Source organism: Thalassophryne amazonica, chromosome 13 (assembly GCF_902500255.1).
Source record: "Thalassophryne amazonica chromosome 13, fThaAma1.1, whole genome shotgun sequence".
Classification (NCBI taxonomy): Eukaryota; Metazoa; Chordata; class Actinopteri; order Batrachoidiformes; family Batrachoididae; genus Thalassophryne; species Thalassophryne amazonica.
Genome location: NC_047115.1, coordinates 8,389,600 through 8,416,169, shown reverse-complemented (window position 1 = coordinate 8,416,169; position 26,570 = coordinate 8,389,600). Strand labels below are relative to the sequence as shown.

General features: G+C 44.8%; 1 protein-coding gene across 2 annotated transcripts in view; it reads right to left on the bottom strand.

Moving 5' to 3' along the window:
- gfra1a (gdnf family receptor alpha 1a) overlaps positions 1-26,570 on the bottom strand; it is a 233,054-nt gene that overhangs the window by 182,832 nt on the left and 23,652 nt on the right. Inside the window, exon 4 of one of the 2 annotated variants that reach the window (XM_034184864.1) lies at positions 14,459-14,632. The exons of the other annotated variant lie outside the window; for it this stretch is intronic. Coding sequence (XP_034040755.1) covers positions 14,459-14,632 — 174 coding nt within the window. The remainder of the gene's footprint in view (positions 1-14,458; positions 14,633-26,570) is intronic. 2 annotated transcript variants of the gene reach the window in all.

Sequence of the window (26,570 nt, the reverse complement as noted above, 5' to 3'; positions counted from 1 at the left end):
ATTAGAAAGACTCCATAGACAGAGTCTGGGCATAAGTGACGCTTATTACAACAGCAGCCAAGTTAAGTGCATTTGTGTTTTATTGTAATCATTATTACAGTCGTGACTGTTATTACAACAGCAGCTACAAATTATTCTATACACTCTGCAAGTGGCTTTTTCAATAAAATAAAAAAAATGGATATGCATAAAATGATGCAATAGCACATTAACAATGTTATTACCTCTGTGTGTGTGTGTATTTGGGGCATTTTTAAAATGACACTTCTGGAGAAGCACTTTACAAACTTAAGCTCTCTGCAGCATGCAGACTCCTGAGAACAAAGAGACTGAAGTTTTTAATTAATGCGAGCTCCAGCACCCCAAGGATGCAAACAAATATTAACTTGCCCTGCAAACACACACTGTGTGTAACAGTCAGCGGCGATACATCGACCTGTGCATAAATGTGGAGAGACCATTAAAATGGGTGTAAATATGTGAAATGATTAATACACATGCCATATAATTATGCCGGGATGGTTTATCAACACAAACAAACAAACACAAGAATGTAACATTTTGGTTTCAGGTTGTACAAGGATCAATGACCTTGGGGTGGCCACCAGACCTAGACTTTGGAAATTAAAGAATCTGACAAAAGAGCTAATTTCAGCTTCAGTCACATTAAATCTTTTCAGTTTTAGAACTTAACAGCTGTTAAACGATCAAAAACTATTTATTTCTCGGATTTAGGTTTTTTTTCTGAACAGAAAAAAATTTCCTGTATATTCGTACTATCAATTGTGTCTGTAGCATGGCCCAAGCAGAGGGCCGCCCCTTTGAGTCTGGTCTGCTAGAGGTTTCTTCCACAAATCATCAGAGGGAGTTTTTCTTTACGACTGTTACCTGTGTTCTTGCTCTGGGGGTTGGTAAGATTAGATCTTACTTGTGTGAAGTGCCATGAGGCAACTTTGCTGTGATTTGGCGCTATATAAATGAAAATAAATAAATTCATTCATTCATTCATTAAAATGCTCTCTCCCTCACAAACCCCATTCACTATGTATCTCGCTTAACAGTCTCCACTGTTTTTTTATTACTATTATTCCGACAAAATCCTTTCTGCGGGGTTGTGTGTAGGAATGACCTGTTATCTGAGTTCTGCAATGTAACCAGTGTGAAACAAGCAGAAAGTAACAGTTTAATTTTCTGAATCAGTACACGTGCAAATAGTCTCTCCTAGTGACAACCACACCAGCTTCTAATCCATCATCAAACCAGCATCTGACAACCATCCAGCAGGTGTTGGACATGTCTATGGCATATTACATAGGCAAAACAAAGTTATTGTTTTTTTTCCAATTAAAGTGGTGCATCAACATTCAGCAGATTTTAATGAGTTTGTCCCCTTTATATATGTCCTTTTAATTTGTCATGTTAGGACAGCCTCCCATTGCTGAAGAAAGAAATAATCAGAGACCCAAATGAGGGTCTGAAATCAGGTGGAATCAGTGGTAAAAGTATCCTTGTAGAAGTGTAAGAAATCTGTAAAGTTTTAAACATATTTAAAAGAAATTTCTGACAATATAAAGTTAAATCGTGATCCACATAGCATGAATAAATGGATTTAACTGGTGTGGAGGAAGCGGAATCCTGTGCAAAAGTAGGTGAAAGTGGACAGTCTGGTACAGTAGAACATGCAGCAGTTGGGACATAGGTACTGTTATCTCAGCGGAAACGTCCTTCTGATGCTCCTCGGCAACACGAAACCCATGAAAAACATGTTGCGTTCTTCAACAGATGGCTGTTTTGAAATGTTAGACACATTTTATCTTTTTGGAAAAAAGTATAGGGAAAATAGGGAAGTACCATTTTGTGAATGTCCCAGCAGAAGACTGCCCCTCCCTGAGCCTGGTTCTGCTGGAGGTTTCTTCCTGTTGAGGGGGAGTTTTTCCTTCCCACTGTGGCCAGGTGCTTGCTCACAGGGGGTCGTTTTGACCGTTGGGGTTTTGCGTGATTGTTGTATGGCCTTGCCTTACAATATAAAGCGCCTTGGGGCAACTGTTTGTTGTGATTTGGCGCTATATAAAAAAATTGATTGATTGATTGAATGCGTGAAAACGATTGCATAATAGGAATCTTATGTAGGCGGTTACACTTGTGCGTAACTGGATATAAAATAACAATTAATATGAATTTTGCCAACTACATTTTTAAGAAAAATCTGGCCCAGTTCCCTCAATTTTAAAATTAGGATGGAAATTGTCAAAAATCAGCAACAGAAGTCAAGAAGGTGTCATTTATTGTTTAATTGTGTTTAACTAGAGAGGACGGCCACGTATGTCTATGGATTCACTCGCTGCCCTTTTCAGGGTCCGTATGACTTGGCTTTTCCAAAATTGTCAGGATTTGCTCTGACCCGAGGTTTGCTCTTGTCCACAGAAAGGATAATTTAGCAGGTACTTATTGGAAACATACAGTTAATGTTGTGAAAGTGTAGGAACACGGACCCACAACAGGGGGCGCAAATGAACGGACAATGGAGTAAGTCAAAAATAACAACGCTTTACTGTTGTGAATGTGCACAACGAATACAACCAATCACGGAAATGAACAACAGTCAATTCACAAAAGTGTCGTGTGGGCAGGCTCGAAGATAGGAGACACCTCTCCAAGGTAAGACCGGAACCACACGGCTTCCTCCGCCACAGGACCCCAGGAATACTGGAACCGCCAAGTCCCGAACTCCCAGGTGGCCACTGCCTCCGCGTGTCGGACCTGGTACTGCTGGCGAGGAACAAAGGACAGTTAGATGGGGGCGCGTTTGCACCCAGGACTCCGAACAGCAGGGAAGTTACCTCCACCTCTCGTTGGAACAGTAATCCACAAACTAGCACAATCCAAAAAGATACACTCCGTTAGCTTCGATACGTTACCTCTCCGGTAGAAACGATATCTCGGCAATGAGGTGGAGGTGCCGTCCTGCTGATATACCCCACTGATGATTGCCGTCAGCTGTCTCAGGTGATGGGTGACAGCTGTCACCGTAGCTGCTCCCGTGAGGCGGCGGCGCCCTCTGGTGCCTGGAGCCCGCACTCCAGGCAGGGCGCCCTCTGGTGGTGGTGGGCCAGCAGTACCTCCTCTTCAGCGGCCCACACAACAGGACCCCCCCCTCAACGGGCGCCTCCTGGCGCCCGACCGGGCTTGTCCGGGTGGCGACGGTAGAAGTCGGCCAGGAGGGCCGGGTCCAGGATGAAGCTCCTCTTCACCCAGGAGCGTTCTTCGGGACCGTACCCCTCCCAGTCCACCAGATATTGAAAGCCCCGGCCCATCCGTCGGACGTCCAACAACCGGCGCACTGTTCAAACCGGCTCGCCATCGATGATCCGGGCAGGAGGTGGTGCCGGACCGGGTGTACAGAGGGGCGAGGTGTGATGGGGCTTGAGCTTTGACACATGAAATACTGGATGGATCTGCAGTGAGGCTGGAAGCTGAAGCCTCACTGCGGCGGGATTGATGACCTTGAGAATTTTAAACGGTCCTATGTACCTGTCTTGCAGTTTTGGGGAGGCCACTTGTAGTGGGATGTCCTTGGTGGACAACCGCACTTCCTGCCCGGGGCGATACGTAGGGGCCGGGGTCCGCCGCCGGTCTGCATGGGTCTTTGCCCTCATCCGGGCCTTCAACAAAGCAGAACGGGCGGCACGCCACACCCGACGGCACTTCCGCAGGTGGGCCTGGACCGAGGGCACACCGACCTCTCCCTCAACCACCGGGAACAATGGGGGCTGATACCCCAAACACACCTCAAAGGGGGAGAGGCCGGTGGCTGATGACACTTGACTGTTGTGGGCGTACTCGATCCAGGCCAGATGAGTACTCCAGGCCGCCGGGTGCTCGGCTGTCACACAACGCAGTGTTTGCTCCATTTCTTGGTTGGCCCGCTCTGCTTGCCCGTTGGTCTGGGGGTGATACCCGGATGAGAGACTGACCGTGGCCCCCAGTTCCCGGCAAAAGCTCCTCCAGACATGCGAGGAGAACTGGGGACCGCGATCGGAGACGATGTCTGATGGTATCCCATGCAGGCGGACGACGTGGCGGACCAGGAGGTCCGCTGTCTCCTGGGCCGTTGGGAGCTTCGGGAGGGCCACGAAGTGGGCCGCCTTGGAGACTCGGTCCACTATCGTGAGGATGACGGTGTTTCCCTGGGACGGCGGGAGGCCCGTGACAAAATCCAGGCCAATGTGGGACCAGGGGCGATGAGGCACGGGCAGCGGCTGTAGCAGTCCCGGAGCCTTGCGATGGTCGGCCTTGCCCCTGGCGCAGGTGGTACAGGCCTGGATATAGGCCCGGACGTCGGCCTCCAGGGACGCCCACCAGAAGCGCTGCCGGACAACTGCCACGGTTCTTCGCACCCCTGGATGACAGGAGAGCTTAGAGCCGTGACAGAAGTCCAGGACTGCAGCCCTTGCCTCTGGTGGGACGTAAAGTCTGTTCTTTGGTCCAGTCCCGTGGTCCGAGCTTCGTGCCAGGGCCTCCCGGACGGTTCTCTCTACGTCCCAGGTGAGGGTGGCCACGATAGTGGACTCCGGGATGATGGGTTCCGGTGGATCCGACAACTCCGCTTTGACCTCGTCTTCGTGTACCCCGGGACAAGGCATCCGATTTCTGGTTCTTGGTCCCGGGCCGGTAGGTGATGTGGAAGTCAAAACGGCCGAAGAACAGTGACCAGCGGGCTTGCCTAGGATTCAGCCGCTTGGCGGTCCTGATATATTCCAGGTTCCGGTGGTCAGTGAAAACCGTGAATGGCACGGACGTTCCCTCCAACAGGTGTCTCCACTCTTCAAGAGCCTCTTTCACCGCAAGGAGTTCTCGTTTGCCGACGTCATAGTTCCGTTCAGCCGGGGTCAACCTGCGGGAAAAATAGGCACACGGATGAAGGACCTTATCGGTCTTCCCACTCTTGGACAGCACAGCTCCTATCCCTGAGTCCGAGGCGTCCACTTCAACCACTAACTGGCGACTAGGATCGGGCTGCACCAGAACGGGTGCAGACGAGAAGCGCCGTTTCAACTCCTTGAACGCGGCATCGCAACGATCCGACCAGGTGAAGGGGACTTTTGGTGAGGTCAGGGCTGTCAGGGGGCTAACAACCTGACTGTAGCCCTTAATGAACCTCCTGTAGAAATTCGCAAAGCCGAGGAACTGTTGCAGCTTCCTACGGCTTGTGGGTTGGGGCCAGTCTCTCACCGCCGCAACCTTGGCCGGATCAGGAGCGACAGAGTTGGGGGAGATGATGAACCCCAGGAAGGACAAAGAGGTGCGGTGAAACTCACACTTCTCGCCCTTAACAAACAGCCGGTTCTCCAATAACCGCTGCAGGACCTGACGTACATGTCGGACATGGGTCTCAGGATCCGGAGAAAAGATGAGTATGTCGTCTAAATATACGAAGACGAATCGGTGCAGGAAGTCCCGCAAGACATCATTAACCAATGCTTGGAATGTCGCGGGAGCATTTGTAAGACCGAACGGCATGACCAGGTACTCAAAATGACCTAACGGGGTGTTAAATGCCGTCTTCCACTCGTCTCCCTTCCGGATCCGAACCAGGTGATACGCATTCCTAAGATCAAGCTTGGTGAATATCTTGGCTCCATGCAGGGGCGTGAACACTGAATCCAACAAGGGTAAGGGGTATCGGTTACGAACCGTGATTTCATTCAGCCCCCTGTAATCGATGCATGGACGTAATCCGCCATCCTTTTTCCCCACAAAAAAGAAACCCGCACCCATCGGGGAGGTGGAATTCCGGATCAACCCGGCAGCCAAAGAGTCCCGGATGTAGGTCTCCATTGATTCGCGTTCAGGTCGTGAGAGGTTGTACAGTCTACTGGACGGGAACTCAACGCTTGGAACCAAATCAATGGCACAATCATACGGGCGGTGCGGGGGAAGGGTGAGTGCCAGATCCTTGCTGAACACCTCCGCAAGGTCATGGTACTGCACCGGCACCGTCCCTAGATTGGGCGGGGCTCTGACCTCCTCCCTGGCCTGGGAACCGGGAGGAACCGAGGAACCTAAACATACCCGATGGCAGGTCTCGCTCCACTGAACCACTACCCCGGACGGCCAATCGATCCGGGGATTGTGTTTCAACATCCAGGGAAAACCTAAAATCACACGGGAGGTGGCCGGAGTCACGAAAAACTTGATTTCTTCCCGGTGATTCCCCGACACCACCAGAGTTACTGGTGGTGTCTTGTGAGTGATTGGAGGGAGTAGGGAGCCATCTAGCGCCCGTACCTGCACAGGTGAGGTAAGCGCCACCAGAGGGAACCCTATCTCCCTGGCCCATTTGCTGTCTAGCAAATTCCCTTCTGAGCTCGTGTCCACCAGTGCTGGGGCCTTCAGGGTTAAATCCTCATAAAGGATTGTAACTGGGAGTCGTGTGGCGATGTGGGTGTGTCCCACGTGAACGTCTCGGCCCACCCCTAGCCCAGTTTCTAGGGGCGGGCGTTGGTGTTTAACCGCTCGGGGCAGTCCCTTACTTGATGCTCAATCGAGCCACAAACAAAACACGCCCCGCGGGCCAGCCTCCTTTGTGTGACCGGTGCCCTAAATGTTGCCCTACTCGTGTCCATAGCTTCGTCAGCAGGGGGGGCTGTAACCGCACGGAGCGCAGGGGCCGTGGAGCGTGGGGAGGGCGGAACGCGGTCGGAACCGGAAGGGAGAGGGACGACGCGTGCCTGGCCGCGCTTTTCGTCTCGTTCCCGACGGCGCTCATTTAACCGATTGTCTAAACGTATAACAAGATCGATAAGCCCATCTAAATCCCGCGGTTCGTCCTTAGCCACCAGGTGCTCCTTGAGGACCAACGACAGTCCGTTTACGAAGGCGGCGCGGAGGGCAGCGCTATTCCAGCCGGACCTCGCAGCCGCGATGCGGAAGTCGACTGCATAGGCAGCTGCGCTCCGGCGCCCCTGTCTCATTGACAGCAGCATGGCTAAAGCGGTTTCACCTCTATTAGGGTGATCGAACACCGTTCTGAGCTCCCTCACAAACCCATCATATGTCAGAAGGAGCCGTGAACTTTGCTCCCAGAGCGCTGTAGCCCAAGCGCGTGCCTCACCACGAAGCAGATTTATCACATAAGCTACTTTGCTAGCGTCAGTCGCGTACATGACGGGACGCTGTGCGAAGACGAGCGAACACTGCATAAGAAAATCCGCGCACGTCTCCACACAGCCTCCGTACGGCTCTGGGGGGCTTATGTATGCTTCAGGGGAAGGTGGGAGGGGTCGTTGGACAACCAGTGGAACGTCGCTGTTACGCACAGGTTCTACGGGAGGGAGAGCCGCAGTGGCGCCCGGAGGGCGCGCTTCCACCTGCGCGGCGAGAGCCTCCACCCTGCGGTTCAGGAGGACGTTCTGCTCGGTCATCAAATCCAACCGAGTCGTGAAAGCGGTGAGGATCCGCTGCAACTCACCGATTACCCCTCCTGCGGACGCCTGTGCGCCTTGTTCTTCCATTGGCCGTTCAACAGCCGGCTGACGCCCCTCGGGATCCATGACGCTGGCCGAGATATCCTGTTGTGAAGGTGTAGGAACACGGACCCACAACAGGGGGCGCAAATGAACGGACAATGGAGTAAGTCAAAATAACAATGCTTTACTGTTGTGAATGTGCACAACGAATACAACCAATCACGGAAATGAACAACAGTCAATTCACAAAAGTGTCGTGTGGGCAGGCTCGAAGATAGGAGACGCCTCTCCAAGGTAAGACCGGAACCACACGGCTTCCTCCGCCACAGGACCCCGGGAATACTGGAACCGCCAAGTCCCGAACTCCCAGGTGGCCACTGCCTCCGCGTGTCGGACCTGGTACTGCTGGCGAGGAACAAAGGACAGTTAGATGGGGGCGCGTTTGCACCCAGGACTCCGAACAGCAGGGAAGTTACCTCCACCTCTCGTTGGAACAGTAATCCACAAACTAGCACAATCCAAAAAGATACACTCCGTTAGCTTCAATACGTTACCTCTCCGGTAGAAACGATATCTCGGCAATGAGGTGGAGGTGCCGTCCTGCTGATATACCCCACTGATGATTGCCGTCAGCTGTCTCAGGTGATGGGTGACAGCTGTCACCGTAGCTGCTCCCGTGAGGCGGCGGCGCCCTCTGGTGCCTGGAGCCCGCACTCCAGGCAGGGCGCCCTCTGGTGGTGGTGGGCCAGCAGTACCTCCTCTTCAGCGGCCCACACAACAGTTAAAGAGCAAATCAGAGGATCGTGCTGCCTCAGTGATTTGAAGAGGTTTAAAAAAACCTTCTGTTCTCTTTTCACAGCATGTTCAAATCACAACAGACTCTCTTTTCTTGCATCCGTAAGAAACCATCATGTGAACAGCTCTTGGGTAAAATAGTTACAGTATACATGGCTAAATGAACTGTCCAAAGCAAGAATGATTTTTATTATTCATATTACGCTGAGCTGTTTGGCCTTGTTTCTGATTGCTGAAAGGATGTTGATGTATGTACACAGCGTAATTTTAAAAGAGGAGCAGAGTGGTCACATCTTGATCATCATGAACAAATGTGTTTCTGATTGAACTGATTGTAAATGATCTACAGCTTCTGGACAGACTGCACCCTTGGACCTGCTGAGTACTTCAGTCAATTTTAATAAAATATACTCATCTTCTGCGTCATTTTTCCCCACGTTCATGTGGCGTTGGTGTCACTCAACCTTTGCTAAAATGGGACAAAGTCTTAAATAAGGTGGCCTAGATGTCCTCCTACCCATGGTGTTCCAGTGCCAGACAGAATATACCATCCCTCTAGCGTGTTCTGGGTCTATCCAGAGGTCTAATCCCAGTTGGATATGCATGAAACTCTGCTAAAGGAAGGCGTTTTAATCAGGCGCCTGAAGTACATAAACTGACTGCAGTAAACAGAAGTTCTACACTGGACTCCTGCAAGTCAAAACCAAGCGGTACGCTTCGATGGCATCAGATGAAGCACTCCTGGAAGTACAGAAAGTTGCAGTTCCTTACTGACCACTTGAGGCTGGCTCCAAAACAGAGCACATTCACATAGGAGCACATGTTAAAATGTCCATATTTAGAGCAGAAATACATGTTTACAGCCTGGTACAAAAAATGGTTTTGGTCTCTACTTTCCTCCTCCATGATGACTGTACAGGGGGTGAATTTTTTTCTAACTTCTTAATTTAAGATGTTTAAGCTATAAAGTTTGGTAAATTTGGGGACATGATCACTTTGAGAGACAGTGGCTCAGCCAAGCAGCTCTGCCTCTCACTGTGTCCGCTCGATGCGGCTGCTGGCTGTTTTGCTGTTGCTGTGTCTGTCATTTTCAGCATTTTATTACAAACACCTGCAGTAATCTGGCTTGTTGTAAGCATCCGAACGGATCATCTGAGGCATCTGTGTTGTAATATTAGCACTGAGTGAAATTCCTGTTATTTAATGTTGCATGCTAATGGCATTGGCGTTTTTAGCAGCGATCAGTAGCCTGAACTGTTAATGCATGATTACTGAGTAAACAAATGCAGCTCATAATTTGTAATGTCCACACAAAAGCAAATCGTTCCAAGAAGCACTATGCAGTCCCTAAAAATATCATATAATAAACACCTGAACTGAGGTTAGCCTGTTAGCTTAAGTGGTTGGAGCTGAAAATGAGGGGTGTGGTCAAGCTTCTTTCATCACACACTGAGTGGCCCATGCTCTGCCCCTTTATGCATTAATAAGTTCATCATGAATCAGCACAGTCTCGACTATCAACATGGTAACGCTCAGACACGACCTTCATATGGGTTGTTCCAGGTCTCCATCAAAAAATGTAATTGTAAATGTAAGGATCTACGGCCTTGGTGAAGGAATTCAGCTCCCCCTTCTTATCTATCTACCCCCCCTCCAGCCATCTCTATTACCCCCCGTGTCTCTCCACTCCCCTCACCCTGACTTCCTCTCTGCCACCTCAAAGGCAGCGCGGTTTTTACTGCTGCAGCCTTCAACTCCCCAAGCTGGGCAGCGCGGGCCCCTACTGCTGTAGCATTCACCCACTTTAAATCAATTCGGATGACGGACTGCTTCAAGTTTAGTGCACATAAACAATGTCAAATGTATATGTGTTGTCTTTAATTCTGATGTGTGCCATTATTACGGTAAACAAGTAATAATTGTGGCTAAATTGCTTTATCTTGTCTGAAGTAACTGGAGTGTAAACATAATTTTGTTGTTGTTGCACTTGTGTAATGACAATGACAGTAAATCTCATCTCATCTAAATTTCTAGCAATTATTTAACACTACACTGTCAAAAAAAAAAAAAAATTCTTGCATAGACTGAGAATTGATTTAGGATCATTTTGCGGTGCTGAATCTGAGCTCAGATTTCTTCTATCACATCATGTTTTTTTTTTGCAATCTGCATGTTCTGTATTGATGCTTTACACAAAATTTGCTCAAAAAGCATTGTTTTTAAACAAGAGCCGTAATATCATTTCTGGCACCAGAGAGATGTGCAAGACTGCAGCTTTGGCTTCAATGCTTAATATGAGAATTATGTTTTCATATCGCAAAACCGTGATGTAACTCAATTCAGCACCTCCAAATTACCCAAAATCCTTTGAAAAACTCCATGCAAGAAAAACTGTGTTAACCAGTGTTACATTTGCATCAACAGGGGGTCTATCTGAAATACAGGAAAATCCAGAAGGTGCATGATACTGACTACTATTATGCTAAAATGAACTCTAGGTAGCCTTTGCCCTCCAAGTGGTGGGTATGACCTCTCCTGGACCACACTCTAGACTCCTGAATTGAGAACTTTGTATTAACATGGCAGTCAGATGCAGTGTCCACAGATAATGTTGGTCTCACTCACTTATGGAAAATCAGCCCAAAACACTGGATTGCCATCACTAAAGCCAGAAACTGGCTCCCACCCCAAAGGGGGTGAAAAGATCTGCTGGTTTCAGGTGGACCACCGTAGGCTAAGATCTAAAGGTGCTGGTTCCGTTCACGACTGTTTTGCACCTTGCTGCACGATGCTTCTGCATCCAGAGGAGGTCACGATCTCACTCAGAATAAAAGCTACTGAAAACTACACATACAAAAGAGGTGGATGGAAAAATAGCTGGTGAAAGTGAGAAAAGCAGAGAGAGACGGAACGTGTGGCCCCTCAGGATTTAGTCACAACACATACTTCAGTGTGATTCAACGTCATGGCCTGATTGATGTAATCACCCTCTGAGCGAGACCTGCAGCGCCGTGCACCTGTTTGGATCTTTGCTAGTTTGTGCATGAATGACACAGACGCACTGTGATGTATGAGCACAGCAACGCAGTCAACTGCAAGCAAATGTTTGAGGAAAATAGCTAAAATATTCCCTCACTGCAGACCAGGTATCTGATTAGTAAAAGGGTTGGACTGTCTGTGAATTTGGATAAAACACTTCATTTGCATGATCTCAGTCCATCCAGCTGTAAACTGGGACTGGCCTTGTCTGGGGAAATGACCCGTGATGGACTCACAGACTTAACTGCTTATCTCTTGGTGATAAGCATGAGGTGGGAGGCCACAAGGCCTGGAAAGGATGTTTTCTTTTTTCCCCCTGTCTCTTGATAAGATTAATCATTCCACCATGTTTCATGGAGATCAATTCTAAAGCTTTTTTTTACTACCACTATTGGAGAAACACTGGTGATTCCATGTTGTATTTTCTGGAATATAAGTTGATGCTTTTTATGACAAAGTTTGGAAAGTCCTGCAACTTATACCCCGGTGCAACATGTATACAGAAAAATCATGCATTCAATAATAATAATGATCATGACAGTAATAATAACAACAACAATCAAAACTTATGATATAGAGTGCATCACTGAGAGGAAATACACAAATGACAAAAGCATAAATGCTAATAACAGACATACTGAGAACACTACACCAATGCACAGCTGATTAAAAAAAAATCTAATGTACTCACATTTTGTTGTAGTGTTTTCATTTTTGTGGATCAACAATCCATGCTCGTCTGCTCCAAATAATATGTTGCCCAATACACATTTGTTGATCTATCTTATGTTAGGAATTTAACAGTCCTTTTGACATACACCACAGACATTCAAAATCCACTGTTCACGTCTCCATCTTTGTCTGTCTGATGATTCCTTTTGTCCAGACTACATCAAATGACATCCAGAATGTTCTCCATCTCCCATTTATTTGTCCATCTTGCTTGTTTTTGGAATTTAAAAGTCCTTATGTTAAGAAACAACCTGTTGTTAAACTCACTCCTATGGAAATACTGTGTTAAAAAGTGAGCTCCCTCTACAGGAAAAAAAGTGCAACTTATGATGCTCTAGTGCAATTTATACTCCAGAAAATATAGCAACCTTCTAGACAGGGGGTGATGAGGTGGTTTTGGCCTGGGAACAGTCACATTCCCTTCCCCTGAAATGGAAAACTCATGAGCCAAAATGGCACTGTTTGATTATCAAAACATGCCATGCTTTCCTTCTTCCCAATCTATTCCTGATCCTCCTTTTCTCCAGGGTGTTCCAGCTGAATCAGCATCTGCTGCCGTAGAAGCTCCTCTGAAGGACACGTCAACCCTCCCTGCCACAGCTGACTAAGCAGACCAATAGACAGGCTAACGGACAGATACCTCTCTGAGGATGTCCCAGAGGTTCAGGAATCTACTGCTGCTTCAATCTGAAACCAAGGACTTCAAAGACAGTTCCAAGGGCAGACTCAGATCTCAGCTCAAACAATCTCTGGAATGCAAGAGTGGAAGCTGTCCAGAAAATAATGTGTTTTTTGCTTTTTATTCCAGGGTGAGGATAAGTTAAACATCTACAAGACATTAAAAAGAATGTGGTGTCCCTCTGGTGCAGCTGTGGTTTAATCTGAGACACCTGCAGGGAACAAAATGTGGTTTTACTGGAATAAAGAGTAAGATGATAGCAGATAATTGCTGCATTTTCACGCTTGGAAGCCTGAACATAAAGTGAGTTAAAAGCAGACTGCAGGACATACTGATGCTCATGTTTACCCATTTGTTTAGGAATTATGAAGTGTAAAAAAATGTAAAAGTCAAACTTTGTAAAACGTAGAAAGAAGCACAGTGAAATCAGTGAATTTCTGATGTTACAAGCATACAAATAAGGTTTACTGTGGATTCTTAAAGGTAGGGCCAACGCCCAAGTCACCCCCCCACCATCACCCTTTACCTAAATCTAGATACGCCCCTGTCATACTTACAAGTACCGTATATAAAACTGTACTTTATTCTTTAACTGAACCTGTTGGAAAGATAGTTTAAAATAAATGGAATGGTTTTTATCTTATCCCAGCACACACACACGCACACACACAATATGGCTTTCACAGAAACACTGTCTATTTGTAATATGTCATTTAGAGCTGACATGTTTAGTTAATGTGAATCAAACTAATCAGTGAATGTGATAATTGATTGCTTTCATCATTGATTCAGGACAAACGCCAAACTATGTGGTTTCATTTTTCCAAGCTGAAGATTTTCTGCAGTTTTCTCTCAAATTTCACGAGATATTCAGTTTAAGAGCAAGACGATGCCTCCAGTTACCGCTGAGATGCATCAGAGCAAGAAAAGATCTATTACAACCTCATGTCATCATAAAATAATCTGAGCAACATTTGTTTGTTTGTTTGTTCCCCTGCTCCTTTCAGGTCCTTTGGCTGATTTCTACCACACTCGATATGAGGACAAAGTCATCGGCGTTAGGAATTAAACGCCAAAGTTTTGATTTTTCACTCTGATTTCCAAACCTGGCACACATATGACTGCGGGTCCTGGAATTTCCCAGTAAGGTTAAATTTGCCAAAGGTCAGTCATTGGGGTCAAGGTCACAGCTGCTCGTGTCTCTGTTGGGCCACTTCTCCCACGTCATTTTATTTCATTTAAATAGCGCCAAATCACCACAAAGATGCCTCAAGGTGCTTCACACAAGTAAGGTCTAACCTACCAGCAGATGGTCCTTTGGCCATTTTCTACTAAAATCTGTAGGTCAACAAAGGCTGACCCTAAAATTCCAATTAAAGAACACATTTTGGCAAAGGTCAATGTCAAGGAGCCCAATTTGGATGAAATGTGGCACAGACTTAGGCGGATCTGAAAATTGGCCTTGCAAGATCAGTCAGAGGTCAATCATTTATGCTAGCATCAAGGTCACTGGGGTCAAATGTCAGCTCGTCGTAGCCCTGATTATCTTCGTCACCATGGGTATCATTACCCAGTCTGAAACAAAAGTAACACACGCACGTGGTATTTTAAAATCCTTTGCTGCACCAGTATTGCTTGTGGTATAAAATGTTGCGTCCACGTTGCAAATCCTGATAAAACATGTTTGATGTTGACTTTGTCTCTGGAAAACAATCATGCACAAGTAAACACACAAACGTATTACCATGTATGGCCCAATTGGGATGAGCTCTCCTGTTTCTACTGGGATCTTGAAGTTCGGTGGAGGAGGGACCCCCTCTGCCCAGAACGTGCTCTCTGCCCCCGGTCACCCTGCCTGGGGGGGCCCCCCCCCTGCCTGAAGCCGAAGTGGCGGGGCCGCTCCATGGTTCCCCTCCCTCTGCAAGAAATGTGCTTCATTCAGGACCACCGACATCCATCAGGGGTCAAGGTTCACACAGAAGGGTCAAAGATTCAAACAAGAAATGAGACAGTCATCGGGCAAAAGGGGGAAGTGGAAGGAGAGCATTCAAATCCTGTGTTTGAAAAGATGCATTTTCGAGGAAGGTGAAAGAAACAGCAGAAGGAAGACACGGAAGCAGGGTTTGTGATGGTTCCTCAGTTTCAAAAAAGGACAACCACTTGAGCACGGCACAGAAGAGAGAAAGGAAAGAGGAACGAGTGCCTGCAGCATCACAGAGGGAGTATAGTTCATATCTGTGTCACTCCGCTGGTCCAAATCACACTTTATACCTCCTCATTCACGCTCCACAAACTCTCGGGATGATGCAGTGCTGATTTTTAGATTTCTCAGTAATTTCTCAGTATCCAGCATTGCAATAGTGCAAAATCTGAGAATATGTATTTTTTTTCCCAGTGATCATACATAAAGTGGAACTAACGGGTGAAGTAGTGAACTAGTGGCCGGCGATCACCTTAGTATGTCTCTGTTTTTCTTGTTGTTTAATGCTGACAAATTATACAGTATTTTTTGTCTTTCTGATGCCTGATTCTGTTTTTTCTCTCTGTTTAAGGTGCAGCTCCATCCAGAGATGGGAGTTGTATTCGTGTTGGCGATCCTCCTGCCCTGTGCGCCAGTAGCATTTCTGGTATATTCGTCCATGAATTGTTCTGTAATTTATGTCTGTATCATGGCCCAAGCAGAGGGTCACCCCTTTGAGTCTGGTCTGCTTGAGGTTTCTTCCTCAGATGGAGTTTTTCCTTACCACTGTTGCTCTGGGGGTTGGTATGGTTAGACCTTACTTGTGTGAAGCGCTTTGAGGCAACTCTGTTGTGATTTGGTGCTATATAAATGAAAATAAATTTAAATTAAATTGAAATTGAAGCTACCGACAGCTGCTAAAAGTGCTAACAGCGTTAGCATGCAACATTACATGTGACGAGGGATTCGCTTTTGTCTACTGCAACAGAGGCGTCTGATCCGTTAGGACGTTTGCTCTCTATGACTGTGGTGCTCTAGTTTGGAGTATTTTATGACAAACACCTGGAATAACTTGGCTATTGTGCAGTGAAACATTCTAACAGATCAGATGCTCCACCCCCTTTTATGCATTAATGAGTGCTGACTTTCTGATTGGCTGAGAAATGTACATAATGGCAGAAGTATCCCATGAAAGAAAATCTCACTGGCGGGTGACTGACAGGCAGGGGCGGGCCCAACTGCATCTGAGGGTGGGAAGGCACCCTAAGACCCGCCCATGACATCGGGTATGCGGTTTGCCCGTATGTAGGACTGGGTTTGAATCCCGCTCATGCTCCCTGTCTGCATCCTTGGACAAGACACTTGTCTCGGTCCACCCAGCTGTAATTGGGTACTGGCCTCGGCTGGTTTAGTAACCTGTGTTGGACTAGCACCCTGTCCAGGGGGCAGCTGCAGGCTCTCATCTTCACACTACGGCATCCAGATAAAAGCACGGGCACCAACAAGCCTCTATACAGGACAGACACTTTACCACTGCCATAGAGCTGGTAAAAAAACATTTCAAAATTAGTTTTGCCAGAACAAAAAGTTAACACATATGTCAGAAATAAATGCTCAACTGTCAGCGGTTTCACCTCCAATAACACCTAGAATCAGCACCATTTTTTAAAAACAATTTACACGGCAATATCTGTATTTTCTGGCTGAAAACAAACCAACTAGAAGGTCTGCATTTCAACATCAAAACAATTTTGACAGCATTTGTTTGGATTACTCACGTTTGGTGAAATGTCTTTGTCAGAGACTTTACAGAACCAGATCAATCAAACAGTCACACTATGCCAGTGTGAAAATGGGCAGAATAAAAATGTTTGAAGTTGATGAGCAAATTGGGGCCACACAGTTATAGATTTTTAGTTTGGGGGATGATACAAATGCAAATGTATGTATCAGTGCCCTCATTTAAGGAGACTGGCACAGAACAAGGACTCAGCTGGAGGCTGTGTTTGTGAGCTGTTGTGCAGCTACGTGCACGCTCACTGGTTTGTGTGCAGCTATGTGCACACTCACTGGTTTGAGTGCAGCTACGTGCACGCTCACTGGTTTGTGTGCAGCTATGTGCACACTCACTGGTTTGAGTGCAGCTACGTGCACGCTCACTGGTTTGAGTGCAGCTACGTGCACGCTCACTGGTTTGTCTCCTTTCTTATTGTATTTGTTTTTTAGGGAAGCTGCAGTTCTGTGAACAAAAGCAGAAACACACACCAAAACAAAAAGTTATTGTTCTCCAACGAGAGCCATTTGTTATGTAGAGACACTCAGACTGTGGCGGCGAATATCAGACAAATAGTGGTTAAAACATATTACCAGGAGCCAAAGACAGAAACAGTAATATTTGATCAGTAGGGACTTTGGAAACAGACCGTTCCCACCTCTATTCTACTTCTTGGAAGAAATAACGCTCCTTTCCAAAAAGGAAAGCTAATGAAAGTGACACTGTATTTTTATAAAATATTAGACATCAATCTTGTCCTTACCAAACCAAACCAGCTAGCTTGGTTACCTGCATGTACGGACCCAATATGTCCTGAATGATTAGTGAGGGATCACATCTGACAGCAGTCACTGGTGTTTTGTAACCCTGCATCCATGGAACTGCTTTGGGTCCTAGATGGTGTCCAACAATCAGACAATCAGAAACAATCAGTCCTTCCCCACCTCTCAAATGTAGCTATCCATCTGCCACAGTTGGGTGATATGTGGGTGTGTCCTTGGCCTATCCAGGTACAATGGTCCACAACACTTTGGCACCTGGGTGCTGGATTGTTTCCAGAGAACCACATGGCTGAAATATCATAGCTGACATTTCCACACAATGAAAGTAGGCCTGCTCCTCCAAGTCTCTGAAAGTAGGTTTGTATGACCCAAAGTTATTCCAGTGGTACTCAATGACCCAGTTAATCAGGTCTTGTCAAGGAGTATGTGTTGGTTTTGCATGTTGCTGACACCTCAGTGTCACTCAGTCTAAACCATCACGGGGTTTCAAGCGAGGTCAAAGTCTTGACAGTGGCTGGAGTGCAAATCCTACCTACCACCCCAACCACAATATTCTATGATGCCTCTATTCCACTCAATTTCACATAAATAATGACCTCTGTGGCTCTATAACAAGACCTGCCAATGACTACATGTGATCATTGGTGGATCGAGGAAAGACACTTATCTGCATCGTTCCAGTCCACCCAGCTGTAAATGGGTACCAGCCTTGGCTGGGAAAGAAAACCTGTGGTAGACTGGCGTCAAGTCTGAGACGAGTGCTCGACTCATCCGCTTATATAAGTACGGGCATCAGCACGCCTCGGTAGGATTTACTTCTTCAGTGAAGATAACCGAGAAGAACATTGTACAAAACTGGTCTTGATAGCAAATTCATACACTGGAAAACTCGATAATTTTACTTGCTGTGCAGGAATAAAACAGTGTTGCTCAGTCCAGACTAGTTAGCGTGAATAGATTATGAAACTGTATTAAGGCGTAACGGCACTAGTGAAAGCTCTGACAGCTGCAGTTGTGGCGAGTTAATCCTGTGATTTGACTGTGTGCAGCTGAAGGCTTAGCGGAGCAGCTTAACACAAGGCCGCGGACTCAGCACACCTGCCCGCAGTCACTCACGCTACAGCCGGCCAAGCAAGAAACACTGATTACATCAAACTCCTCCACCATGCCTCACGGCGTTCTTTCACTCAAATGGAGTTGTTATCTGCATTCACCCGGATCAGTACACATGGGCTCCAAAAGGACCCCAGGGCTCTATTTTATCGTTATGCTTAGTCAGGTGAAATTTGATGTAACCACCACCCCTGTATAGGTGTCTGTAGTGTCACTTCTATTGATCATATTTGATTAAATACTGTGAGCTCCATAATAATTTTTCTTTGGACCCCAGTTTGAGATAATAGTATCAGCCTGGACTCTGTAGGAAAAGTTTGAGCTTTGTGCCAAATCTCCATCACTACTGAAGTGACAGAGCAGTTTTCATTGCAGTAAGAAGGGGTAGGTACTGAATGTTGTAATGAAAAGTTTTGTTTGAAAAAGGAAAAATATTCTCAGAGTTTATTCAATATGAAATGTGGTTTATTAGCCAACTACTCAATCGTCATTTTTCAAAACAGTTGTATAGTGACCCTATCCAGTTATATGATGGATGTCTGTAAGAATGGCCTAAAAAGTTTAGCATTATTTTATTATGTTTACATTATTACATTATCATAATATTTCATAGTATATTTTCTTTAATGTTTAGTATATTATGATAATACTATGAGATATAATATAAACATGTTTTGTATTATATTATTATAATGTTTATAATATAACATTTAGTTTTAATGTTTAGTTAGTTCAATGTTTAGTATTTTATTTAGATTTAGTTTAATGTCTAGTAGTACTATGTTAACATAATAGTATTATATTATGGTAATATTATATTACACTTTATTATTATAATATAAAAATGTTTAGAATTGTATTATTATAATGTTCAGTATTTAAAAACAAGAAGTTCTGGCATGGACCCCAGATGTACAGACTAGTAAGTTTCACAATGTGTAATGAGAGTTAATAAAGGGGTGTTTTAATAATTATTAATTAAAGTTTAAAAAAGCTAACCACTGGTAGACAATCTATTAAACAATGAACAGTGCGAGTATAAAGATAAAGTCATGCATCATCTGCATACAATGGGAAAAATGCACTTAAAAGTTGTTTAGAGGGGACGGTTCATTTCTAAAACAAACCGGTATGCATATCTCTGCAAGTTTTCCTTTTCAACATAACATATTTTTTGTCTTCAACCATGGATGTGAAAATCTAAACTGACCACATTTTCATGCAGCATAAAGCGGCAGCAGAAGGCAAACCTGGAACATGCTCCTTTCCGCCAATTTGAGCTGTCAAATGCACTTATTAACTATGATGAATCACCTCGAAACTTCACATCCAATCAAAGGCCTTTCAGAGGGGCTAAAATCTGGTCACCTTTTATTAAATGGTTTTCTTGGCCTACGGTGAGCCAGGCAGCGATTAGACTGGCAACCTAATACTTCGGATGCTTTTGGAATTATTCTGCAAATGATCCACAGCTGGATGGTTCATTTTGAAATAGTGTTAGTTTAAATGAAGAGGAAAAGCCTGCAAGGAAGAGGAATGATAAAATACCTGCTTGAAAAGGGAGAAATATTTATTTCATCGGCTCGACTTCGTATTGTCTCTGTGTAGCTCAGTATGCACAGAAATGAGACAAGGTCAGTGAAAACAGAAATTCCCAGCAGGCTTTGTCCTTGCAGACCAACACGGTGTGGAACTGTACACTTCCAACCTAAAGCCTTTAATCCCAGCCCGAACGGAAGACCTCAGCCACAGGAGGAGGAGGGCAGAGGGGGGAAAAGACAGAAATCAATAGATTCTTGTAGACACAGCTTCAAGTTTCCAATCTAACACAGCCCCGTATTGATTTGGCTTCATGTGAGACAAGGTGCTGGGACAGTGGATTTGGGAGTCTTTAACAAAGCAAACGTGTGTCGGAGAGGATGAGATCCAGAGTCAGCAATTTGTGGAGTGACACATGGAATGTCCACCAGAAACAATCTTACTGAAAGCTAACACGGAGACAAGACCACACAAAAGTGAAATACACATACAGGCCGAGTCTTCTGTGGACAATCTGTACATGTATTGTCTGTTTTCTAAAACAATGACATTGTGGAGGCAGTTCAGCTAAAGGGCACGTCAGACACAATCTGAAGCAAAAGCACATGGAGACATTTAACAATGGTGGAAATTCTGGCAACAGCTTTATATAAGAGCATATATCGTCGTACACATTATCTTGCTGGGAAGTATTTAATGGTCTCACACTTTGTCTAAACCCGTTGCCTACGCTTTTGTTTCTTTTGCGGGAGATACATTACTAGAGCTCTTAGCAAAATTCTGTTATAGCTACATTAATGGTAAATGACCACCAGGTAGAGAAATTGCTCCATTTTAAGAACCTCGAGAGATGACAACAATCAATCTGTTGCATATTGTAGTAACTGATGACTTCTTTGGCCATCATCATGTTTGATGTTTTCAAAGTTTTGAGTCTGTGCAGTGCCCTCTAGGCTGGACTCCTAAAGTTGTCGCTATGATGCAAACCATAAACATCATATGTGGTTTCACTTGCACAATTTGGTCCACTTAAAAATACTGATGTGTGAAATCAAATTGAACCAAAGGTAAAAATGCACATTTGTAACATTTTGGTCTGAACCAAACAAGCAGCTGTGTGTGAAAACGACCTCATTATCCAGGTCGGACTCACTCACTATGATGTTTATCCAAACCAACTAACATGAATGCTATGAAGGAACTGCCTTAACATGTTTATTACATGATTTTTAAATATAATTTAACTTTTGACATTACCTCTGATGACATAAGTAGGACACATGAGCATGTTTGAAGTGCTGACTTGTGCAGCTACAATGGCTACGTCTCAATTCAGGTGCTGCATCCTCTGAGGTCTGCATTCTGCAAAGGTCTGGCCTTCCGAAACAAGAGAGGACACCAACTGTTCTTAAATAACAGTCTAGCCCAAAGCGCATTTTGCGATTGTGGCTTTTGCGCCCATCCCCCATTACCTACCAACCTAATGCTGCATTTACACATAACGACGGCACGTCATGAATGCCATGAAGTATATATTCTTGGCCACTGGTCACGAATGTGATGATTTGAGGCAGAGGCGTCAAGTGTCCTCAGGAACTGCTGCAACCTGTTACCACGCATTACGATTAATTGCACATGTTGCTGGAGAATTATTAGGAAACATTACGCACGGTCAAGAATAATGTTCCGCGTTGTTGTGCACTATCACACGTAACAGCGCATTGTTAAGTTCTGTTACATTGTGAATGAGGCAAATTGTGTCCACACATACCCCCATATTCATCCAACTGTCAGTTGCTGAACAATTCACATCGCTCCAGTTTGCTCATCAAAAGCCACAGCAGAAGAACTTTGTGACTGTATGCTTAGTTGGGCTCTGTGCAATGGAATGGTGCAGAAAGGAGGAGGAGACTGAGAGCCAGATGTGTGGCACCACGCGGCTCTTGTCTCGCTCATTTTCCCAAACATCAGGCACAGCAGCAGCAGGTGGAACACCTGTAGCAGCGCGCAGAAGAGCACTGAAACTTTTAGCCGACTTGGCGTCACTGTCCTTCAGCATACTGCAGCAATGAAACTGAATGCGATGCAGCAGGGTTTAATTGTGCACATGTCAGAGAAGAATGCTGTCACGCTCTGTTAAGGATCACCACTAATCAAGATGGATCAACCCCACTCAGTTGCGACCTCCATGACATGGGGCGAAATGAGGGTGGTGTGTGACATTCGTGGAAGATTTTTTTGACAGCCAAAAACATGCTCCATGAAAAATCACGAATATCACACACTATTAAGAAACCTATTCAGATGCATTAAGTCACATTAAGAATGTGAGGAATGTGCGAAGAATGATGCAAATATGACATTCATAACGCGTCCTGCCTATGTGTAAACGCAACATAAACAGCTACATGGGACGAACTAGGGTCATGGCTGTAACCTCCAGTTTAGTGATAATTCCTCAATACTAATTCACAAATATTTATAATTGTACACATGGACCCCAAAATAGTCCTTTTGTTGGTTTTAATTTACCAAACAACTATTTTGTGTCAGACTCGGGATTGTTTGGGCTGTGAAGGATACCTGTTCTATGCTTCAATTTGGGGGAAAGTAGGCTGCATTTGTTGGCCGCGTTCCATCAGAATGACTTGCACCCCTATAGTGCATGCAGGATGTCACTCTGAACTGAGACACGCACAATGAGAGTTCTCACTGTCAATAATTCATGCAAGCACCATAGCATGAAGTTTATTTGATTTTTATGTTTTGCTAAATCATAATGCATCTAATCATTCTGGGTTTGGACAGTAATTTTTCAGTGGTGACATTAATACTTTAAAACTGACTACAATTTATTACTAATTTCATAACCCGGAAAAGGCAGTACAGTGGCTTCATGGATAGCACTGTTGCCCTCACAGCAAGAAGGTCATAGGTTCAATTCCCACCAATGGCCTTTCTGTGTGGAGTTTGTATGTTCTCCCTGTGTTTGTGTGGGTTCCCTCCGGGTGCTCCAGCTTGTTTGTCTGAATGTGGCCCTGTGACAGAGTGACAGACGTGACCTGTCCAGGGTATACCATGCCTCACGCCCTGTGACTGCTGGGATCACCTCCAGCCCCCAACTGGGGTAAGCAGGTACAGAAAATGAATGGATGGATGGAACCCAGAAAAATAAATACTTGGCCATTTTCAAAACTAATGGGTTTTGTGTTTTGCTACTAACTATCTCACATTTGTGCTTGTGGGCTAGCAGGATAAATGAGATCTACAACAATGTCAGCAGACTCTGCTGAGATTTACCTCAGCAATGAACCAAAGCCCCACCTCCTCCCATAACTCAGACTTTAGACCCGATTCTTCTTTGAGCAGCAAGTCATCTTTGACTAATCGAATTCTTAGCTTTCAAGGACAGCACTGATGTTTTGGTGTATAAATTTTGATTTAATGTGCATTTAAATATGTTGCATGAATAACATTACCCTTTGTGCATCTGAAACAAAGAATAAATCATCTGTGCTGATCACATCCCAGCCAGTGACTGAGACAGCAAAGTTAAATGTTTATTGATGCAACTTGAATGATTTGTGCTTAAGGGAAATTAGTCATTTACCAACATCAGAGCAAAATTTGCTGGGAAATTATGGATTTACCTGAAGGCTGGTGAGCTCAGACATGACTGATGTCATGATGAAGTATGACTGCACAAACACCATCTTTACACCAACACCACTGGTCCTTTATGACACACTTGCGCTTTCCTTCACTAGAACATGACAATTAAGGATATTCATGTAGCCCACCAGAGGGGGACAGTACTGGAGTGGTTCCAGTCATGGTTAAGGTGCTTTTGTTGGTGAGGAAAGGTCTACTGACCTTGACTTCACAGACTCAATGACCGCCCTGATAGTAGCACTTCACAAGAGTATTTAGTCACAGTGTTTGGGTTTCTAAGTGTTCTCGATCAAGACTATGATTCAGGCTTCCAATAAGTTTCTAGATTTGTCCATCAAAAGGTGAGATCAAGGGATGTGCTTGATTACTCCAAAAACACATCTCGGCCTAAGGCAGCAACTGGATGTCTTTGATACAAGGTCCCTTTGGGTACCACTGGAATGGCTATGTCAAACCAGCAGTTTCTTCAGGAAACCAAGACGAGGACTATCCCTTGCAGTGTGAGGGAGTGTTTCATATGGTACATTTTTCTGCTTGAGTACTGAAGAACCAGTGGCTGATGAAGGCCAAGGACACACCTATGCTTCACCTGGCAGTGGAGGATACATGGTTACTTTTGAGAGGTGGGTAAAATAAGTGTTGAACATGTCACCATTTGTCTCAGTAAAAATACATCTGAAGGTGCTATTGACATGAAATTTTCACCAGATGTTGGTAATAACCCAAGGATTCCACACTTACAAAGAAATCAATCCATAGATGTTTATACATGATGTATAATAATGTGAAATGACACAGGAAAAAAGCATTGGACACCTGCCAAGACACCAGCTGAGAAAGAAACCAATCCTGCCCCTTGTCAATGCAAATTAATATCACCCAGTTCAGTCCCAGCTGATGCCATATGAAAAGATATCTCATTACAAAGGTGTCACACAAGAAACATCTCATGATGGGGAAAAGCAAAGAGCTCTCTCAAGATCTTTGCAACATTTTTGTTGCAAAACATATTGATGCAAAACTTCATAATCTGAAAGTGGAAAGAACATTTCACCATAAACGACCAGGTGCCCCTTGCACAATTTCTGACAGAGGACTGAAAAGAATTACAGTGATGTCCAAAAATATTGAACACTTGGTATTTTACACATTTTAATTTGTTTATGCCATTTCAAATACAATAAATAAAAATTTCAAAAATTATCTTCCTTAAACTCAAACTGAAAGCAAATGTCTACAACTTGATATAAATAAAAATATATATAAAGCCAAGGTTGTATAAGTAATGGAACACTTTGGTATAATACCTGTATCAGTTTTATTGCCAGTTTTCTTCAGACAAGTCAAGGGATGGATACATGAACATTTCCAAGTGACTGAATATGTCTTGGACTTTATTTACATTAATTATGAAGAAATACAAACAGTATGGCACTCTATGGTAAATCTGTGTGGAGTAGACAGTTCTCAAAAACTGAGGGACTGTGCAAGAAGGAGAAGAGTGAGGAAAGACACCAAGACAACCCAGAAGAAGTTATAGGCTTCTGTGTCTGTGATTGAAGAAATTATGCATAGTTTGCATTTTCGATCACCAGTTATACAGCCTCGTGATGAAGTGGTACAGAGGAGGATTTTTTTTTTACATAAAGAAGACCTGAAAGCAGTGGCGGCCGGCCCATAGGGGGCGCTCGGGCACTGCCCTCCTCGATGTGGAGGGGAAAAGTCATAATATATATATATATTTTTAAAAAGTATTATCAGTCAGTTTTACTTAATAGTATGTGCCTACATGTAATATGAATGATTAAAACAACACTTCCTCCAACTGACTCATTCAACAGTGCATTTCCACCGACAGAAGCAGAGAACGTATCATTCCTCGTCTTGGGCGCTCATTCAAAGCACCCTTGAAGTGCAGCGAAATCACCAATCGTATGTAGTTGCTAGGGAAAATTAATAAATATTTGGCAAATCAACATTGCCAAAATTAATGGTTTTGGGGTGCCAGAATTTTAGCCCTTGCTACAAAAATGCGGAAACGTTAGATTACAGTCAGTGATATACGTGACACTGCAGCTGTCAGTCAGTCAGGAAGAGATATGGCGACGTTTGGGTTATATTTATTTATTTTTATTTTGTCTCCGTGTGTTTTGCTGAAGTAAGTTGAAGAACTCTGGGACACCTGCTCGTTATGTCTTCCAAGGTTTAAAACGGGACAAAACTAATTAAATCAATGACACCAAAGTTTGGCGGGGATCCTTTTGGAGGCGCATGGAGGTGCGCACATCAGATCTTTCTCGTGGTTTAATGACAGTTGCACATCCCGGTTGGAGGAGAGACGTTTGTCTGACTCGTTATAAACCGTGTCAGGCTTCATTCACAGTCAGCGCGCACACGTCACGGAGGCTGCTGATCTACGCGGATGGAAAGGAGCGAATCCACCTCTTCAGGTGAGCTGACGAGCTGCTCGGATTTATTCCGGAATGTTGCTAGTTTATTAGGATCAGTCCACAGAAGTGAAATATTCTTTGGAGTATTCCACAGTTTAAAACAAATTATTTGCTCAGTTTAAAAACAAAACAAAACCCTAAAATAGCAATTTGCATGTTTTTTAAAGAAATTCTAAATCAGCCACTGAGTTCACACAAGACACTTATAATCAGACAAACCTAAGTTTAGCAACGCATTTAATTAAGTGGTTTTGTATACTTAATTTGCTTTGTTCTCTACACTCTTAATTTTAACCAATTTAATTTAAAGGTTTTGGTGTTATTAGTTAGTCAAGTTATTTAAGTTTTTCAAGCTTCTTTAGTTTGCCTCCATTCAACTCAGTAATGTTCATGCAAAATATTACCTTAATTTTCTCTCTCTCTCTCTCACTCACTCTCTCTCTCTCTCTCTCTCTCACACTCCCTCCTCCTCTCTCTCTCTCTCTCTCTCTCGCTCTCACACTCCCTCCCTCTCTCTCACTCTCTCTCTCTCTCACTCGCTCACGCTCTCGCACACATCCCTCCCT